Genomic DNA, 19,495 nt, shown 5'->3' on the forward strand with positions numbered 1-19,495 from the left:
AGAAGTATATGAGTGAAGACAAAATATATTAAAATGACCCGTATTGGTTTGAAAGTATAGCTGTCACTCATAGAATCAGTTCAAGACAAGTAAGTATTGGGAGATCCATTGGAGAGGGAACAAATCATTGCTTATGAGAGTGTGGAAACCTCTTCCTAGCAGACGCGTTTTAAGAACCGTGAAGCTGACAGCAATACGGATCCCACATCGATTGGAGATGGGAACGAAACACTAAGGCGATACGTAACGAGTCAAAGTGAACAATATCTGCTAGTAGTAGACTTGAGCTGTTACAAGTATGATGATCATGTTGCATAGAGTCATCAAGTTCCGAATCTAGATTCCAAATCTAGATTCCAAATCTAGATTCGAATATCGTGAACATGATGCGTGACAAATCTAGAGATAACACGTTAAACCCATCTAGATGGAGAAGTTGTGCGCTTTAGACTGGACATGTCATTTTCTATAGGTAGTGTAAAGTAAAAATGTGACCATATCATAAATTTAGTAGAAGGGGTAGGTCAGTTATTGCTATCAGTAAGAAACCATATTTTATAGGAAGATTTGGAGGGTAAGGCTAAGGGTAAGGCTAAGGGCAAGGCTGCTGCCTGTGCTTCAGGAGTATAATATGGTCAAACATATTTATTTCTGATCTGCCAACCAAAACCAGAAGGCTCCAATGGGCTTCTGATCTCATTTGTCAAACACTAAGCCATGATGTTGAAGTTAATTATGCGTTTTATTTAATTCATGTTGGCCGCCGCTGATCAAGCTTCCTAATTTTTCTTTCTCAGTAGTTAATTTTATCTTTAATGCCTTTTCTTCTCATTGTCTTGACCAATCTCTACCTCTTTTTTCATGTGGAATATCCTTCTGATTCCAGTTTGTATATACCGATCGAGTTCATTGACGACGTCGTGAAGCTGTTTTTCTTTCGAGTTCAGAATCGTTGTGGTTGATTAGAGCCTAACAATGAGTGTATTATGAGTTTCTTCATACATGGTGTCACTGATCTGCATCTTCTTCTTCCTTTTACTGTGAAAATTTTAGCAAATCAGGACTGATATTAGGCAGAGAAAATCGCAACATGGGGAATGTCCACGTCTTGGTCATAAGGATCGTTTTGTGTTTTGAGTCATAATTATTAGATCTCGGGGCACAAGTGACTGCAATGAGCATAAGTCTCACACCGACCTAAACGGCAATCACACACTTGAACGTGAGAACAATGGATCACCCAAAAATTGGATGGACTCCAAGAAGGGAGGCAAGAATCATGCTTTCAGAGAGGTGACGGTTCAAATCTGATCTAAATTGCAAGAATGGTTAACTAAGTCATGCCTATGTATAGGCTCATTCTCCAAACGATATGGACCAAACTTTTAGGTTGTTTAAGTAGATTAGGTGACAAATCGATCATAACAGTACTCCAAGACATAAACAAGGGTAACAAATGTCGAGTATACAACGATGCCACCCGTTTTCGTTTCGTGAAAGTCGTAGCAGAGAAAAAAATTTAAATTCAAAACTAACCATAAGAACTAATTTTAAGATTTATACCTATTGATATTTGAATAGTAATTAGCGTCTCATCTACTAAGCTTTGAATAGTCGGTAGACTAAAATAACGATAAGAAAAGTTCAGATTTTTAAATTTAACAGTGACATGACAATACCATATGTCAATTTCAACCCAAATCTGATAGGAAGAATTGAAGAACAAAACTGAGAGAAGGGGAAAGGAATTTGAATTTGAGATGGTATCCCATTTGAAAGCTGGTGGTTTGCACACAAAGTTGCTATGGGATAACAAAGGCATTAATTTGCAGCCATTCCCTCTTTTTTACAACTGGGCAAAGCTGAAAGTCAAACTTAGCTGCAATAACAAATCCCATAAAAAACTTTTCAACCCCTTCCTTTTCTTGCCTTGGGCACCAAATTCTTTGAAAAAACACACGCTCCAATGTGCCCATTAGAGATAGTGTTAAGAATCACAAATCTCTACAATGGTACGATGTTGTCCACTTTAAACATAGCGACTTTCCCAAAAGGCCTCATACTAATAGAGATGCATTCCTTTACTAACTCAGGTAAATAAAGATGTCATTGCTTATGGTTAATGTTTTGGAAACTTCCCTAAGAGGATTAAAGGGTATGTTGTGGAATTCCAAGGAAGCTGAAAATGCCGCCACCCAGAAGCAAACATTAATTAGAACAGTAGTTTAAAGTCGTGGTTCTAAAGCTATTGGTTCATAGTTAACGATATCTTGTTCAGTCAAGCACGTTTCATAGCCAAACAAAACAAAGAAAAATGGTCCGTGGAAAATTTTGAACATCATTTCGTTTTCAAAGAGATTAAATGTCTTTTTCCTTTCAGGAATCAGTCCAATATGTCATACTTTTGAGTACTTCACTCCAAATTTTCAAGCACCAAAATATATGCCTTCTTCATATAATCATTAATCTCTCTAAATAATTATTTTAATTTAAATAGTTCCGCAATAATTAACGTATATTTATTTCGAGGTAAAAAAATATAATTAAAAATGAAAAAAGTTTAAATTTTTAGGGGAATAGTTAGATATTTTATTTTATTTATGGTGGTTAATGTTTAAAATTTATGAATATTAAAAAATATATTTGACATAATGTGAACGGAAACAATTTGAATTTTGTATAAAAAGAAAAAAAAAAAGGAAAACTAGTCGTTTCTACTATTAAATCTAAGACTTGGTTTGAAAAGTAATATATGGATTAATGGTTATATATAATGAGTGGATTCTTAATGGCATTAGAAAATCCAAGTTCTAGAAAAAGGAATAGAATATATAAATAATTATTTTAAATGGATACTAACATTGTATGGGATGTCATAAATCTTGATATCACATAAGATTGTTTACCAATATGGAACAATTCCTTGAGCTTTAAAAAGATTTATGGAATATTGATATATAAAGTATCAGAATCAACTTTAATAAATTAAAATATTTGTTTACTTTAAGCCTTATAATATCTTTTAGTAATCCAAATAATCAAATTTATACATATAATGATATTGTCTATTTATTGTCTATGTTTTATCTAATTTCAAATCCAATAATTTTATGAACTTATTGTCTATATTTAAAAGATTAATTTAAATATTTTAATTATAAAGTTGAGTAAAATGAGTACATGAACAAACCAAGATCTATTCGAATGAGAGTAATCATAAAGATATGATAGCGTATTTTTTCTTTTCAGCTATTTAATTCGAAAAACTTTGAAGCCAGATGTGTTTAGCAATGAATAAACAAACAATTTTTTTTATATAAAAACCAGATCAGAACATGTTTTTTATGGATTAAAATTTAGAAATTAAACCCATAATTGAATGTGCAAATTTAAGAGAAAATATGGAGTTTGGTTGGGTGGGTAGAAGCCAGTGTGAACATTCTCTCTCCCTTGAAGAGTATATGTATATATATATATATATATGTGTATATATATATACACGTTTGGGTGCTTCAAAAGTGGAGAGAGAGAGAGAGAGAGAGAGAGAGAGAGAGAGAGAACAAATTATTGCATTCCAAAAAGCATGAGCAGCTGCAGTGAAATTGAAGATGAGAATAATAACAATAACAATGAGGAGGAGGAGCTCCGGAGGGGCCCTTGGACTGTCGAAGAAGACAACCTCCTCATCACTTCCATTTCTATTCACAGCGAAGGCCGCTGGAATCTCCTCGCCAAACGCTCCGGTAACTACCTATTTTGCCCCTTCTATTTCTTTTATTTATTTATACCTCAAATCTTGACACTTATGTAACCATTTTCAGGGCTAAGAAGGACAGGGAAGAGTTGCCGACTCCGGTGGCTCAATTATCTCAAGCCAGATGTCAAGAGGGGCAACTTGTCGCCCCAAGAACAGCTCTTGATTCTCGATCTCCATTCTAAATGGGGCAACAGGTAAATTCTTCTTCATCATAATACTAACTCTATTGGTACGAGACATTTTGAAAAAAACACAAAGCAAAGCCATAAGAGCTTATGCTCCAATATCATACTACTTTGGAGAGTCGTGTTCGTCTAACCATCTTCATTCCAATTTTACTTAAATTTGTGATTGATTTTATTTAAGGTGGTCGAAGATTGCGCAGCATTTGCCGGGAAGAACTGACAATGAAATTAAAAACTATTGGAGAACCCGAGTTCAAAAACAAGCTAGACATCTTAATATGGATACCGACAGTGACGCATTTCAGCAGATTATTCGCTACTATTGGATGCCAAGATTAATTCAAAAAATCAACCAATCCTCGCCGTTGCCGCCGCAGCCGCCGCCGCCGCCACCGTCGGAGTTGCCGGGTACTTCTCAAGCAGAGATGGTCTCCCAGAGTTCGTATGGTTTTGAAGCTCCGGCGACGGCGACGCCTCTGCAAATCGGTGGAGATTTGATGGGGAGTTCGTGTAATTCTTCCTCTTCTTCTTCTTCTGGTTTTCAAAATTACGAGAATTACGGGTCGTTTGTGAATGATTATTGGGACGAGGAGCATGGCAAAGGAGAGATGATGAACTGGGCTACGACGGCAGTGACGGGGGATTCTGGTTACCCGGTTGCCCACTGCCACATGGCTGAAACTAATTGGACACACACCGATTTTACCGGTTACGTGCCCAGTATGGATGAATTATGGCAATTTTAGGAAGAAAAGAAAAAGGGTTTCTTTTTCTTTTTCTCTAAGATAACCCATACAAAAAAATTCTTCATAGATTCATAATTTTAATCCAAAGTAGAACCCCCCAATTGTAGAATATTGTAATTTTAATATAGTTGTATTAAAATAATGTTTGATTATTCTAATATTTTTTTTACAATATGGTCTGTGATTCAAAAGGAGTAACAAGATTATGTTAATATCTTAATAACATATGATTAATATATGATACTAAACATAATAATGAGTGACATCAAAATTAACATAAAAAAAAAATTAAACCTTTAATTTGAATAAAATTATGATTACCCGTTCAGCAAAATTGATTGATTCGAAGCCTTATTTTTTGTATTTAACACGTGAGACTAAAAATTTAAAAATACTTTAGGTTGGCATAGTGGAGGACTTTAGGAGTGGTGGAATTAGAATCATAAGTTTGAAAGGTAGCTTTCGACATTGAATTATTTAATTTTAATTTTATTTTATTTTAGGAAAAGATCGATTGATTTTCTCTCTCTTCGTTGATTTTTCAGACCATCTAGATAGATCCCCCTCTAGGGTGTAGCTGCCACTCTATTACCTTAAAATATTCTATTTTAGCTCGTATATTTTTAATGGTCTAAATTTAATTTATATATTTTAAATATAATATTTTGAAAATAAATAATAATACTAGTTTTCATGTATATATATTTAAAATATTTATAAAAAAAAAATGCTAAATTTTATTAATTATTTGCAAACAGTACCAAAATGCAAATTACTACCAACAAATTTTCAGCCTATTTGTCTATTTGGACATGCACGACGACAAAGTTGGGCCTGCGAAATGAGCTCACAAGCCCAATGGAAAAAGCCCAAATTTCATGCAGCCCCAATTTGGGCTTTTTCCATTGGGCTTTGTCTTTGGGTAAATGATAGCCCAAGAGTTGTGTATTTTGGGCCTGACCTACTACAAACATTTGATCTCATCCGTCCAATGAATAAAAAATAATCTCAGCCTTTGCTTTCATTGTTTTATAACCTGCCCTTCTTCTCCAAGCCCTAGTCTCCATCGGCTGAACGTTTTCATCCACTGAGTAGCCGATCACAGCCTTCTAGCGCCGTTGAGTATGGTTCTCTAACTGCACTGCAACATTTCGCCATTTTTCCCTCTCTTTGTTAGTTGTCTTCAATGCTCTGTTTTCGTTTCATTCTTTAGGGATTTTTTGACTTTTGCACACTTCATTTTCCGAATCCTCCGAGGTTCGTGATTGCTTAGTGTAGTTGCCCTGTGGATGAAGGAGATGGTTAATATATTACCGGTTAACTTCAGCATTGTTAATCATTTTTGTTTTTCTGATTGAATCCGTTAATTTCAGACTTTTAGTGGTTGAAGGCTTAGATTAAGAAATTCTTCATATTTCTTGTGTTTCGAATGTAAAGCCTAGAAAATGATTAAAAATTCTTCATATCTTCGACTTCCGTCGTCAAATCCTTTAATTTGAATTTCCATTTTCACAATATTTAGTTGCCTCTTAATATGAATGTTTGGCGCTCTCTGAGGGTTTTCCCCTTGTCTTGTCTTGTTCAGCTAGATTTGTTAAGATGTTTACGGCCCTGAAAAAGATCCACAAGGATAAGGATGTCGAACCTTCCGAGTTCGAAGAGACTGTTGCGCAGGTTTGCTTCATAGAGAACAGAAATCTCTGTTTTTTTTTTACTCAATTGTTAACGTCCCTTTACATTCCTCTTTATTGGCACTTCCGATGACTGCATGTCTCTGCAGGCGCTCTTTGATTTGGAAAACACCAATTCGGAGCTGAAAAGTGACCTTAAGGATCTTTACATTAATTCCGCTCTGTAAGTGACTTAGAGTTATTTCTAAAACGTATTAATCATGATATAATCATTCTGGTTTTCATTATACTAATATTTACGTCTTTGTGGTTGCAGTCAAGTTGATGTTGCTGGAAACAAGAAGGCCGTTGTTATCTATGTGCCCTTTAGATTGAGGAAGGCATTCCGTAAGATTCAGTTGAGGCTTGTCCGTGAGCTTGAGAAGAAGTTCAGTGGAAAGGTACTAGAAGGTCCATTTTTGCATTAGTTCTCTTTTCACTTCCCAAAAGCGTAATCATTTTTTAAGTTTTGATCATTAGTTAACTTGGGACATGAATGTGTTGACATACTTCCTACATTGACTTCATTTGATTGTATGGTGTGAGGAGTTGTCATGTCCTACACCATGTTTGAGTCATGATATAATACAAATATTGTATCAGTCAGTTTAGACATCAATAATTAGAAAGATGTTCCACCTTTTTTCCCCTATGTTCTCTAATTTAAGGATTGATCGACGTGTATACAAAAGTAGGTCATGTCTAAGCCTTATGTTTTCTTGTGCTAATTTTCTTTGTGACCCCTTGTTAGGATGTGATTCTGGTTGCTAACCGAAGAATCCTGAGACCTCCAAAGAAAGGGTCAGCAGCTCAAAGGCCTCGCACACGAACTCTTACTTCTGTGCATGAAGCAATGCTAGAAGATATCGTTTTGCCTGCAGAAATTGTTGGGAAACGAACCAGATACAGGGTTGATGGATCAAAAATCATGAAGGTAAATGCATGGCTTAGAATACCCCTTTTCCTCATTTCATCTGTCCAGTTAGTATGGAATTTAGATTGTGAATGTCATCTATATTTGGTAAGTCGTATGCTTTTTCATTGATTTTCTTAAGTAATTGTCGCAACTTCTATGCACCACAACTGAATTCTCATCGATCATTTTATTTACTCTATTGCTCCAGAATATACGATCCTATTTTTTGCATCTACTGTTTAGAGGGTGTAATGGATTCACTTCGCTTGTGAGACTAGGACTGATGCTAATGAATAAAAATCCAATATTATATTTATTTCGGATTTCATAGAAATCAAACCTTCCATTCTCAACTAAACCATTACTTATCCTGGTTTTGGTTTCTTCGCCACCAAATGTTCTTGCGATGCTTGGGGTCTCAGAATGTATAATTAGATAGGGGCTAGTTTGTGGTGGTGTGCATTTTATTTACACTCTTACACGCTCGGTCTATATATCATAGCACCTATTACGGGTATTTACTCTTTGGTTCTTCTGAGTGCAGGTTTTCTTGGACCCGAAAGAGCAGAATAACACCGAGTACAAGTTGGAGAGTTTCGCTGCAGTTTACAGGAAGCTTTCAGGCAAAGATGTTGCCTTTGAGTTCCCGATCACTGAGGCATAACATCCTTACGCAATATGATTCCGTTTAGATGCATTTAGTTGAAAGTCATTCAAATTTTTGATGTTGAGAACGTTGAGTGATGTCTTAGATTCTGTTTTTTATAAGATTTTTGATTTGACGAAATGAATTGATTAATGGATATGGCGCTTTTAATATTTGTAGGATTTGAATGCCCTTATATTCAAGTATTGATTGATCGATGGGAACGAAAAAAAAAAATTCTCAGGCCGGGAAAAAACTTCTGTGAACTTCATTAATTTTGTTAGTTTCTCTTGTTTATTTATTATTTTTTGAAATTTTAATTTCACTATGAAATATGATGAAAAATGGAATGAGCTTTTGTTGATGATTTTAGATTAAAACTTAAAATTCCAAATTTTATGAGGCAAATTAGAAAAGGGTAGGACAATTTTTAATTTAAACTTTAGGTGTAAAAATTTGTTAGGGAAACAGGAAAATTGTTTGCGAATGTGTAACTTATTTGTTCTAGTTTCAAAGTGTTATTTTTATTATTAAATAAATTTATGTAATTCAACCACTGATAGATGTTTTTGAAGGTAAATTTTAAAAAATTCTAATCTCTCAAAACTATATGACACACAATTGGTCTTAAATACAACAACATATCTAACAGAAAGTTAGAAAGATAAAATTTTGCTACCCTTACTCCTATTACCCAAAAATGAAAAGAATTAATGTGAACAAAAGCAACACTAATTAGTGGTAATGTAGCTTTCTAATACAATAACATATCTACACACTATGCACAGCTGAAGCAATTCACCTGCCTTCATCAATTGAAGAAATGGACATGGAGTTTCTTGAGTAATCCTCTACCAAACTACTACTCGCAGAAGCTCTGGTAACGCCAGTTTGTGTACTAGTAGTATTTGTCTTGGTGAATGCAGAAGTAGAGGTAGTTGTCCGAGGTGCTGCTCGACCATGAAGTCCAGGTTTCCCGGGGCGCGGCAACGTGAATGAATCACTGGAAAGCATGAGATGAATGGTGTTCATATCAGGCCTATCTGAAACACTCGCTTGACAACATAGCAAACCCAACTGAATGCACATAGCTGCCTCATCTGCATTGCACTTTGTTAGGCTCTCATCAGCTAATTCTAAAATCTTCCCATCTTGGTAAAGCGACCATGCCTGTTGAAAGACATATTTGTTTCGGTACTTCATTCCTTTTCTAAAGAAACCTCATGTAATTTCAGTAATAATAGACAGTAACTTACATATCCCAATAGGTCCGCCTGTTGAGCACCAAGCCGATCATCATGATTTTTTCTTCCACTAACAATCTCCAATACCAAGATTCCAAAACTGAAAACGTCACTCTTCACAGACAAGTATCCATGAATTGCATATTCAGGAGCCATATATCCACTGTATTAAGGGAAAATAAAAGGAAATATATAATTATTATGCATAAGATAAAAACCAAGTAATGAAGAAAACTTCTACTTACTAAGTGCCAGCGATCTTAAATGTATTCAAATGTGTATCATCCCCAGGAAAAAGCCGGGCTAATCCAAAATCAGAGATTTTCGGATTCAACTTCTCATCTAATAATACGTTACTGGCTTTGATATCTCTATGTATAATTCTTGCAGGAGCCTCTTCATGTAAATAGAGAAGACCTCTCACGATACCTGTAATTATATGGAACCGTGTTGTCCAATCCAGGAATGGAGACCTCTTTTTATCTGTCAATATTGTCAACATAATTAAGATACATGTAAATCTCCACATTACAATTAGAAAAATTCACGAATTCCTCCTAGAAGGAGTTCTTACCAAAAATAAAATAATCGAGGCTTCTGTTTGGCAGAAACTCATATACAAGCATCTTTTCAGGCCCTTCTACACAGCAGCCCAATAAAATGACCAAATTTCGGTGCTGAATTCGCAGTAAAAGTTTCACTTCATTACTAAATTGCCTCACTCCTTGCCTTGAGTCTACCGATAGTTTCTTGATTGCTACTTGTTGGCCATTTGGCATCAACCCCTGTATATTTAGCAATTCTAGTTACAATAGATCAGCATCCCTACATTGTCCCCTCAAAAACAAGAGGAAAGAGTGATTTGGACATCGAAAAGAATCAAAGCCAGAGGGCAAGAGGCGGCTGCTTAGAACTTAATAGCCTTCAGGTCAAAATCACAGAGAATCTAAAAGTTTGTGTTTCAAAATAATTCTAAAACAGCTCGCTAATCTTTCTAGATCACTTATCTACGGTTCTAACTTGTAAAACTAAATACTTGATTATTCAGTTTTTGACTTTACCATCTTGGCAACAATTAAATAAACCAACAATATCAAATTTTTAAATAGATGAATAATTCAAATTTTTGCCTCAGACCCATGACCAGAGAATAAAAAAATAAACATACGACGGCCTTAAAATATAAGCAGTCAACACTATCAGAACATAGGAAAATCCGTTGAGAACCGAACTGTCATTTTCCAACGCTCTTAAATCAGTTAATCTGTATATGTCCTCTTATGCTCAGTGCAATTATAACTTATAATACATAAATAATCATATATATATATATATATATATATATATATATATATATATATACGAACAAACTGCGACAAATTTGATATTCGAAGTTCAGGTAATTAACTATTGCCAATTGACATGGAGCTGCTCCGAAACCCTAAGAAAAATGGAAGAAGGGAAAACTTCCATGCCGGCAGAATTATCGTCTATGGGTTTCATTAACATCGAAACTCAAAGTCTAAGTTATCTAACATTTGAGAAATGCTTAAATAAACATCAGATTACAGATGGCTAGATCTGCGACCAATCAGCACTTGGAATTTAAAAAATACAAAACTACTTTTGCATCGGAAACATCCAATTAGAACCACAGTTCAGGAGCGGAGCAGATATATTCCTTCAGAGTCGATAAATGAGAAAACACTAACAAGACGAAGAAATTCAACATTCCAACATCCAAGAATAATGCCTTAACAATCATTAGATCAGAACAAACAAATCATACCTTGTACACCGGTCCAAAACCTCCATGGCCGAGCTTATTCACCTCAGAAAAAAAATTAGTCGCAATTTGCAAAGCACTGAGTTCAAAGAAGATGTCAGTGGATACATCTTCATCATCCGCTTCATCGGCACTCGCTGAATTAGCTGCTTTAAGCTTCTTCAAGCAGGCACAAATAGAAGACAAAAGGCCCATCGAAAGCATCCAAAAAACGCCGCCAGAACTCCGGCGATTGCGCCGGCAACGATCGGTCAAGTTCACACCAGAACCAGAGAGCCAGTGAGAGAGAAGATGGTACGGAATTGAACTTCTCACGCCAACTGTCAAACTGGGTTTTCCATTAATGGCTGCCTTAAATACGAATAGCCCAAAAGTCCCGCTTAAACTATATATATATATATATTGGTGTATTTTCCTCCGGTATTTATATAACTTGACTTTTTATTTACCCTTATTTTTTAATTATTTTATTCCATCCATTATGATAGAATTTCGAAGCTAAAACACATTGCCGTCCGATAAAATAATGATAGTGGTTGGGTAGAAAATAAATAAATAAATAATTGAAATTAATTGAAATTCAAATGTTTAAGATATCTTTAAAAAGAAAAAAGAAAAAAAGAAAAAATCAACACGTTTGTCCATTGAAGGGTCAATTTGAAAAGTTTACTATGACGTTTCTCATAAACGTGCATATACACGTTAATACATTTTTCATTTTTTCTTCTTTTATTTATTTATTTATTATTAAATGGAAAAATAACGAGAATTAAAAGAAAAAGAAAAACTAATTAAATACATTTTTCCAAAAAGAATGAAAATAAAATTACACCTGTGTTGCGTTCTTCTCTTCTACTCCGCCTTGCCCGACGCGCGAATCCACCATTGAAGATCCCCTCGTCTTTGCTGTGGAGCTTACTGGTCGGAGTAATGATCTAGTTTTTCAGATCAAGGAAAATGATTATCTTTATCTCGAAAGGAAAGCGAAGGTGACGAGAGTTATCTTCAGAAGGAAACATAATGAGATCTTCTTCGGAGCGAATCAACATCGCCGCTAGTACCCGGCGCCTCAATGTTGATAACCGATTTCCTCTTCGTTATTACTATCGAGTTGCTGATAATGTTTTGAAACAGGTAATTCTGCCTCTTGGATTTCGCTTTCCAATTTTGCATACCAATGTAAAATTGAGATTGCTTTGATGAGCGTTTAATTTCGAAGGGTTTTTAATTGCTTATCCTTTTTCCATTCCTAAATATTACTCTATTTTGGGAACTCGATCTTGTAGTTTGTTCTTGTGGATACAGCTTCATTTAATCCAGTAATGGAGCGAAGCTTTTTGAAATCTTTTTTGTAAAATATTGTTCTTGTTAAACTACCGAAGTGCCTTGGGGGCAATCAAAACGCTGGCCGTCAATAATTAATAATGTTATCCCGGGTCGATAAGCAAAAAACAGTGATTTATGTAGAAAATTCTATGATTATGTTGAATGCTATATAGGGTATTGGACGAGCTGCTAAGCAGCTTGAAGTTAGGCTTGCAAAGTTTTGAAACTTTAGATTTGACAAAAAGCAGATTTGTGTTCAGTTAAAAATGGGTGTTTAACAAAGAGGAGGTGGTTTGTTTTTAAGGTATATGTCATTACTGAATCGAGTATGTAATTCCTTGCCTGTTTGACTTCACGTTCTTGTTCTCTTGTCCAATTAATTGACCGTCTACCAAAATTTTTACCTTTCAGGCTGACATCTTTCGAGCAGAGAAGAACATAATTGATCTTTATGTCATGTTAATGAGATTTTCAAGGTAAAAAACTAAAACTGACGCCATCAAGTTCTAAAAAATCTTTGATGTTTAATTGACATTTTGGTCTCCTGTTTTTGTATTTGGTGTTATCTTGTTGTCATTTTGTTGTTGTCTGCTCTAAGTCTGCAATTACCTGGTCTACTCATCTATTCAAGAAATGGAAGATTGGTTTGCTCTCCATTATTTGTCCTTTTTTTTTGCTTGACAGTTTGTAGTTTGTGAGCTACACGAGGAAATTTAAGGAAGCTGGCTTTCTTTAACTGCCCTTCTGATTAAATTATTTTAGGTCCTCAATTCAATATCAAGAATAACCCTACATACATTTGGTTTTTTCATGCATCAGTTTGATCACTGAGACAATACCTCGTCATTGGGAGTACGGGACATCTCTTAAATCTCAAAAAAATTATTTTAGAAAGGTAAATGCTGCCTTTGATGTAAATTACGAGCACTGCATTTATGTTGGTCCACTTCATCAACTTGGTTTGTTTGTACAGAAACTATTAAATGCTTTGAGCGAGCTTGAAGAATTGAAGCCATCGGTTCAAAGAAAGGTGGATGAAATAAATGGGAAACAAAAATATCACGTCAATGGGCGGGGTAATCAGCATCAAAATGGTTCATCGGATTGGCATTCTGGTGGAAAGCAATATCTTATTGATAATGGCACGGCTAGGGTATGATCGTGTTGTGACCTAAATTTATATCTCCTTTCAAGAATTTGTCCACTGTCCTTTATGATAACACAGCAAAGTTATACTGTTATTTATGCTCCATGAAAAAATAAAAGAATTTTTTTTTTATGTATTTGCTATCTTCTCTGACAGGCTGGTAGATCAGCTGCTACAGAACTTGCTCTTCAGGGTTCAGGGCCTCAGCAATTTTCGTATTCCAGGTCCATGAATGAGAATTTCTGCAGTTTGTGCATGTCGAAATGTTTTGAATTTTTTTATTCTAATTCTTTTATTTATGACAGATCTTTCTTTCTTTCTTTTTTAAAATTTTTAACGTATTAGCTTTTTAGCTCCGACTTGGTGTACAGTGCCCCCCTGTTGTAATTATAGCTTAAATAACTTGATAACCCTATGAAAAAACCTTTTGTAGTTTTCTTGGGATCAGGACCCCTCTTTTGTCATTTCATCACATCAATGAAATTGTCTCTTATCTAAAAGAATTCTAATTCTTCTATTGAATATCAATTAAGTTTACCATAGATTGCATCATTTTTTAATTCATGTTAGCATTGCAGAAATATTTGTTCTTTTAACGGAACATTAAGTTCATTGTTCTAATATTGTTAACAAATAGGGTTGATCTCGATACTACATGCATTTTTGTTTCCCTCATTCCAGTTGTTTGTATTGTTGTAGATCTATTCATATTCCACTCCCAACAGAGGAAACATTATCCCGCCATTCTATTTTGGGTCCCAATGGGCTTCATGGCAAGTGGCAACCACCTATCGTTGATAAAGGGGTATTTTCAGACTAAGCATTTTCTTTCTAGATTTCCTCAGAAGCATACTGATAGATATTGTCAATGTAGGTCCAATATCCACGTATTTTGGATCTGTCTCCCATTGAAATTCCAAGGTTCGTCTTATAATCAACTTTCAAAAAGATCCAGGTTTTAGTTACCTGCAACTACATTGAATCTTTACAATGTGCTCAAGTCATCCCCCAGTATGTCTATATGTACAATCAAGTTCTTACAGTTTCCAGTCTTGCATCCATGCTTCTGATTTCTTGAAACTAAACACTTTATTGTCATTATATTTTTGTTTCACACAGAGGAATTTACCTCTATCGTGTTGTATGTAACATCTTTTTTCTCTATGTTCCATATAAACAGCTTACAACAATCAATAGAAACCAAACTTACAATAGAAAAAGATCTTGGAAACTTGGAAAAAGAAAGACCTGATATACACTCAATCTGCACCGAGGATAACGATTGCAAGATAAATAATGCCGTGGAAACAGATTCCTTGATCTCCTTTGAAAAAGTTGAGATGCCTGCCCCTGTTGAAATTGTCCGACAGCCTTCTCCTCCACCTGTGCTTGCTGAAGTACAGGATCTGATACCTGCAATGTCACCTCAAGTTCCCGAGGTAGAATGTGCACAAGACACTTCGTTGTCGGATGGTTTTGTTCATCCAGAAGCTTCAATGCAATTGCACATCGTGAGTAACTGATCCTTGTTTTTGGTTCGTTTTATAGGCCTTATATTTTTCAGTTTTTTCTGGAATAGCTGGCAAGTTATGAAAAGAGAACCAGCAGTAAAGATAGCAAGTCCTACCTGTTATGTGCTAAATTATGTATGTATGAGATACCTGTTTTTTTCGGCTCTCTTTTTTTGTGTATCTTTATATTTTTTCATTTTTACTCCATGAAAGTGTGGTTATTTATAAAAAAAAAATGTATATGAGATAATTTATTTTTTTATGCTGAATATTTTGAAATTTAGGGACATCTTGTCGGGATGAAGGTTTTAGATTATGTTTCATTATTGCAATTTCTCTTGCAGTCGACCAAGATGATGGAGAGCTTCATGAGGCTAGCCAAGTCAAATACTGCCAAGAATTTGGAAACTTGTGGTGTTCTTGCCGGTTCGCTTGTATGTTTTGCTACTTCTATGACCTGCACGTTTTTGCAATTGTTAGCATTACTGGCTGTAAATTTGTAACACTAGATTAAAGTTCAACAAATTATCCTCTTTTTGCAGAAAAACAGAAAATTTTATATCACTGCACTCATCGTACCAAAGCAGGAATCAACAACAAATACTGTATGTCTATTTCATGTTTGTTTATCAGACACTGTTTCATTTACAATACATTCATCTAATGAGTATAAACTACTGAACTATCAATCATCTAATCATCAGTGTCAGGCGACAAATGAAGAAGAGATATTTGACGTGCAGGATAAGCGCTCTCTATTCCCACTTGGGTGGATTCATGTAAGAATTCTGGTTACTTATAGTAGTTGATTGTCTTATTATTATACTTGGGATTGTTTTATTAGCATGTTTTTTAGGTCTCATTTTGCAGGACTTCTTCTGATGTCTTCGATGAATGGAATTCATTTTCAAGTTGAAGTCTATATATTATATATTTATTTCCTTTCAAGCATGTTACATTTTTTAAATAGATTCTATCTTGTTAAAAATAACATTTCTATCTATCTTGTCGGCTTCCAGATTGAAAATACAACTGCATGCCAAAAATACGTAATGTAATATCTCACATCTTCAAAGGTCTTCAGTTTCATTATCAATATGTGAAGGATATTAGTTGCTTCAGGATATTTGTTATCAGTCCATCATGTTAATCTTTGAGTTGTGTACTTGTATTCATTAAAAACATATCAATTGCACTAATAAATTCTATCAAGGAGAATAGTTATGAGGATCAGTTATTGACATCTTTTATAATTATTATTATTGTTGTTGTTGTATTTATTATATCTTTGATAGAAACAAGAAGAGATGATAAATAGACCACGGAAGACAAGGTATCCTCCCACCTTAAAGCCAGANAAAAAAAAAAAAAAAAAAAAAGAAAGAAAAGAAAAGAAAAGAAAAGAAGTTCAACCATTGATCATAGGAGTGTTATGTTATCAGAACAAAATTCATTTAACTCTGCACCACCCCTTGAAATTCTTCTCTAATTAACCCTCCCAAAAAACGCCTTGATTAAATCTCTCCACATAGTTTGCTTTCTCTCTGGTGGGATGACCACACTATGAAGAAATAGCAACATTCTCAAAAAAAAAAAAGAAAAAAAAAGTCTCAACCTGATGACAAAAAGGCCCATAAGATATTAAAGAGTTCAGGATTGTCACCAAAACCTGCTAGGAAATAGAACAGAAAATTGAAAGATGATTTGGGTTTTCTTTACCTTGTTTGCTCAAGGTTCCTTCTTGGATACAGAACCATTTTATGCTTTCTTCTCCCAATTTGTTTCACACAAGGAGGTCAAAAGTTGTAAGGTAGTGGAACAATGATTGTCCATTCTGACCTTAAGTAATGATCTCTACTTGTTTTTCCTAAGGATATTTGAGATAGAAAACCANCCCCCCCCCAAAAGGAAAAAAAGTTGATGATGCTTGATTCATCTCAAAAGGAGCAGAAAGCCGACGTATGTTTGAGTATTATACATAAATTGCTACCGACTTTGCACTCCTAATTGAATAATTTAGGCAACATAAAGAGTTGAAGTTTCAAGTTTAAATCATGTTCAGTTAGGAATGTCCAATTGACTGTTCGTACATGGATGACTGTTTGTTCTGACATGTATATTGAATTTCAATGCTAATGTAAATAAGTCTGTTTTCATTGTCTTAAAGTTGATTATATGTGTGGAAATTATGAATTTATGATATTTAAGGCTATTGTACATGTTGTTCATCGATCCTGTTGTGTTATTTCCAGACACATCCTTCACAGTCATGCTTCATGTCGTCGGTTGATGTTCACACACATTACTCATATCAGGTATCTCATTTTCTTGTGAGCAAAAGCTAATGTGTTGGATGCGTAGGAGTACTTGATAAACTATACTTCCCTGTTGCATGAATTACCGATGATGGATATCACTAATTGCAATTTTTGGGAGCTTACTTCTAGTGGCAAAAGATAAGCATTCATATTTTTATGGAACGACAATGAAATAAGCTCATTTGATTGTGTATAAACATACTTTTCCATGATTTTGAAATGAATTTATACCCACTCACTTTTAAAATCTACATCAACAATCTCCTTCCCTCTGGTGAGGGGAAAAAGGGAAGTGGGGCAGGTGGCATACTCCAAGTTGAATCAAGAGATGTTTGAGTGAAGAGAGGAGGGGCGGGATCGGTCTGAAAAAAAGGTGCTCTTGAAGAGGAGAAAGACTTGGTTTTATATAATGTCTCTCGTTTCTTATTTGTGTGCGAGAGAGACAGAGAGACTTAGCGTAGATGAAAAAAAAAAAAAAGGATTAGCATTTGCAAATACACTAGAAACTTAGAGTAAGGATATTTCAGTGCAACTATTGTTAAATCACCTGAAATTATACATTTTTTTAAGGCTTTACACTGTTGCTTTGGAAGCTAATATAGATCCTCAATCTCCAGGTAATGTTGCCTGAAGCTGTTGCAATTGTGATGGCTCCCCAGGACAGTGCAAGGTATGATCTTAAATAAAAACACTTTGCCTAGATTGCTTAGATTGCTTGAATTTCGTTAATCACTCTGTTGGAACATTCTTTAACATTTTCTAAGAATCCCCCCCTGACATGAACAGAACCCATGGCATTTTCCGGTTGACAACCCCGGGTGGCATGTCAATAATTAGGCAATGCCAACAACGTGGCTTTCACTCGCATGGTCAGCCTCCTGATGGTGGACCCATTTACAAAACCTGTACAGATGTATACATGGATCCCAATCTGAAATTTGATGTCATTGATCTTCGATAATTTGAAACCGGTATTTTTGTGGCATTGAAACACTCCTAATTCGTACAGATTAAGTTCTATCAATAGAGACAAACTCCTGTAACTTTGTTCATACATAGGCTTTACCTCCAGAGGCAATGCCGGTCAATCTTTTTTTAGCTTGAGCATTTGTATACCAATTAATCCCCCGATATTGAAAGAACAGAGATTTCATCCAAACAAACACTTCAAAACGATTGTTTCTTGTACAGACATGCTTGCTTTATTTTTATGAGAAATTATATACCTTACAAATGACTCAAGGATCCTATGCATTTTGATGATAGGCAATCATTTTCCATGTTTGAAGTATGGCATTCTTGTACAAACTGTGGTATATCTTTAGAGTTCGAGTATTGGTATCTCTATCATTCTAATGGAGAATGAAAAGGTAAAGATGGAAGGCAACATAAGAGAAAGGAGTGAGCGAGATGGAACTGTACACTTTTGTAGGACTGGAATCATGTCTTTTCTAATTCTTGATATACACAGAGAGAAGTGTGGAATCATTTCTTCAAATCTCACAACACTATAGAATGTTTGAGCCATTCATTTCGCATACATTTCAGTCTTTTTAAGACTACAAAAGCGTAGTTTACACAGTTTCTTGTTCAAATGATTGATCCATTAATTAAAAAGAAAAAAAGTTGAGACATTTCTAGGTGGTATTCAACCATCAATTTTTTTTAACCATCAATCCAACCTAACTTATTCATTATTTTTTTTTGATCGATTGAGTTGTTTTTGTCTCTCCCCCTCTATCTTTCTCTCTCAAAGACAAAGAAGGAAAGTTGACTTGATCCAACTCATTTTGTAAGTGCTTAAGCCAGTATCGCTATGAGCTTTATGATTTTTTAAAATGCGTTTGCTAGAGAGAGGTTTCTACGCCTTTATAAAAATATGTTTTGATTCTCTTTCCAACTGACGTGGGATCTCACATATTTTCACCTTGTATATACATTAATTCATTGGCCTTGTTCTGTTCTGTAATAAATCCTGTTCTATGGCCATTGTACAACTCTTTCCTCCCACATTGAAACAGGCACAGGCATGACACGTCCGAATTGGTACTCTTCCAACATAGTTTAGTGATTCAACATGAAGGGTTATAGGCTGTGGTGGAGATCAAGACAGTGACAGAACCCCCTTGAGAGGGGTCTCCCATTGCCAGTTTAACCACCAAAACAGCACACTTCCAACACATCAGTTAATGTTCACTCACAGTCAAGAGTACTTTGATGCTGATCACAACATCTGTTGTTGT

General features: G+C 35.1%; 4 protein-coding genes across 5 annotated transcripts; 3 read left to right on the plus strand and 1 right to left on the minus strand.

Annotated features, from left to right (window-relative positions):
- Positions 1-3,529: 3,529 nt before the first annotated feature.
- LOC111783452 (transcription factor MYB62-like) lies at positions 3,530-4,854 on the plus strand. The gene is made up of 3 exons (XM_023664381.1): positions 3,530-3,743; positions 3,822-3,951; positions 4,124-4,854. Exons 1-3 carry the CDS (start codon positions 3,584-3,586, stop codon positions 4,686-4,688), a joined length of 855 nt encoding a protein of 284 aa, XP_023520149.1. The 5' UTR covers positions 3,530-3,583; the 3' UTR covers positions 4,689-4,854.
- Positions 4,855-5,709: 855 nt separating this feature from the next.
- Positions 5,710-8,102, plus strand: LOC111782485 (40S ribosomal protein S7-like). 2 transcript variants are annotated; one of them, XM_023663242.1, is made up of 6 exons: positions 5,710-5,810; positions 6,274-6,362; positions 6,469-6,542; positions 6,636-6,759; positions 7,110-7,292; positions 7,819-8,102. In XM_023663242.1, exons 2-6 carry the CDS (start codon positions 6,288-6,290, stop codon positions 7,936-7,938), a joined length of 576 nt encoding a protein of 191 aa, XP_023519010.1. In that variant the 5' UTR covers positions 5,710-5,810; positions 6,274-6,287; the 3' UTR covers positions 7,939-8,102. The 2 variants fall into 2 exon arrangements, with proteins under 2 accessions (XP_023519010.1, XP_023519011.1); XM_023663243.1 differs by having other exon boundaries at positions 5,774-5,860.
- A 481-nt stretch (positions 8,103-8,583) lies between these two features.
- Positions 8,584-11,306, minus strand: LOC111782629 (cysteine-rich receptor-like protein kinase 25). The gene is made up of 5 exons (XM_023663412.1): positions 10,954-11,306; positions 9,739-9,949; positions 9,410-9,647; positions 9,177-9,327; positions 8,584-9,090 (listed from the first exon to the last, which is right to left on the minus strand). Exons 1-5 carry the CDS (start codon positions 11,152-11,154, stop codon positions 8,719-8,721), a joined length of 1,173 nt encoding a protein of 390 aa, XP_023519180.1. The 5' UTR covers positions 11,155-11,306; the 3' UTR covers positions 8,584-8,718.
- A 456-nt stretch (positions 11,307-11,762) lies between these two features.
- LOC111783233 (AMSH-like ubiquitin thioesterase 1) lies at positions 11,763-18,489 on the plus strand. The gene is made up of 14 exons (XM_023664139.1): positions 11,763-12,084; positions 12,688-12,752; positions 13,096-13,171; positions 13,250-13,429; positions 13,580-13,647; positions 14,123-14,228; positions 14,298-14,344; positions 14,604-14,934; positions 15,279-15,368; positions 15,477-15,539; positions 15,639-15,713; positions 17,187-17,249; positions 17,870-17,922; positions 18,039-18,489. Exons 1-14 carry the CDS (start codon positions 11,971-11,973, stop codon positions 18,211-18,213), a joined length of 1,506 nt encoding a protein of 501 aa, XP_023519907.1. The 5' UTR covers positions 11,763-11,970; the 3' UTR covers positions 18,214-18,489.
- The last annotated feature ends 1,006 nt before the right edge of the window (positions 18,490-19,495 follow it).

Source organism: Cucurbita pepo, chromosome LG20 (genome assembly GCF_002806865.2).
Source record: "Cucurbita pepo subsp. pepo cultivar mu-cu-16 chromosome LG20, ASM280686v2, whole genome shotgun sequence".
Lineage (NCBI taxonomy): Eukaryota > Viridiplantae > Streptophyta > Magnoliopsida > Cucurbitales > Cucurbitaceae > Cucurbita > Cucurbita pepo.

Bases quoted from the DNA above. Each gene is read 5' to 3' on its own strand.
- LOC111783233 (XM_023664139.1), top strand. From the start codon at position 11,971: ATGAGATCTTCTTCGGAGCGAATCAACATCGCCGCTAGTACCCGGCGC. The intron at 13,430-13,579 runs GTATGATCGTGT...CTTCTCTGACAG, and splicing joins TTGATAATGGCACGGCTAGG to GCTGGTAGATCAGCTGCTAC. The intron at 17,923-18,038 runs GTATGATCTTAA...TGACATGAACAG, and splicing joins GCTCCCCAGGACAGTGCAAG to AACCCATGGCATTTTCCGGT.
- LOC111782629 (XM_023663412.1), bottom strand. From the start codon at position 11,154: ATGCTTTCGATGGGCCTTTTGTCTTCTATTTGTGCCTGCTTGAAGAAG. The intron at 9,950-10,953 runs GTATGATTTGTT...CTAAATATACAG, and splicing joins GTTTTGGACCGGTGTACAAG to GGGTTGATGCCAAATGGCCA. The intron at 9,328-9,409 runs GTAAGTAGAAGT...CCCTTAATACAG, and splicing joins TTTAAGATCGCTGGCACTTA to TGGATATATGGCTCCTGAAT.
- LOC111783452 (XM_023664381.1), top strand. From the start codon at position 3,584: ATGAGCAGCTGCAGTGAAATTGAAGATGAGAATAATAACAATAACAAT. The intron at 3,744-3,821 runs GTAACTACCTAT...AACCATTTTCAG, and splicing joins TCTCCTCGCCAAACGCTCCG to GGCTAAGAAGGACAGGGAAG. The intron at 3,952-4,123 runs GTAAATTCTTCT...ATTTTATTTAAG, and splicing joins CATTCTAAATGGGGCAACAG to GTGGTCGAAGATTGCGCAGC.
- LOC111782485 (XM_023663242.1), top strand. From the start codon at position 6,288: ATGTTTACGGCCCTGAAAAAGATCCACAAGGATAAGGATGTCGAACCT. The intron at 6,363-6,468 runs GTTTGCTTCATA...ATGTCTCTGCAG, and splicing joins TCGAAGAGACTGTTGCGCAG to GCGCTCTTTGATTTGGAAAA. The intron at 6,760-7,109 runs GTACTAGAAGGT...ACCCCTTGTTAG, and splicing joins AGAAGAAGTTCAGTGGAAAG to GATGTGATTCTGGTTGCTAA.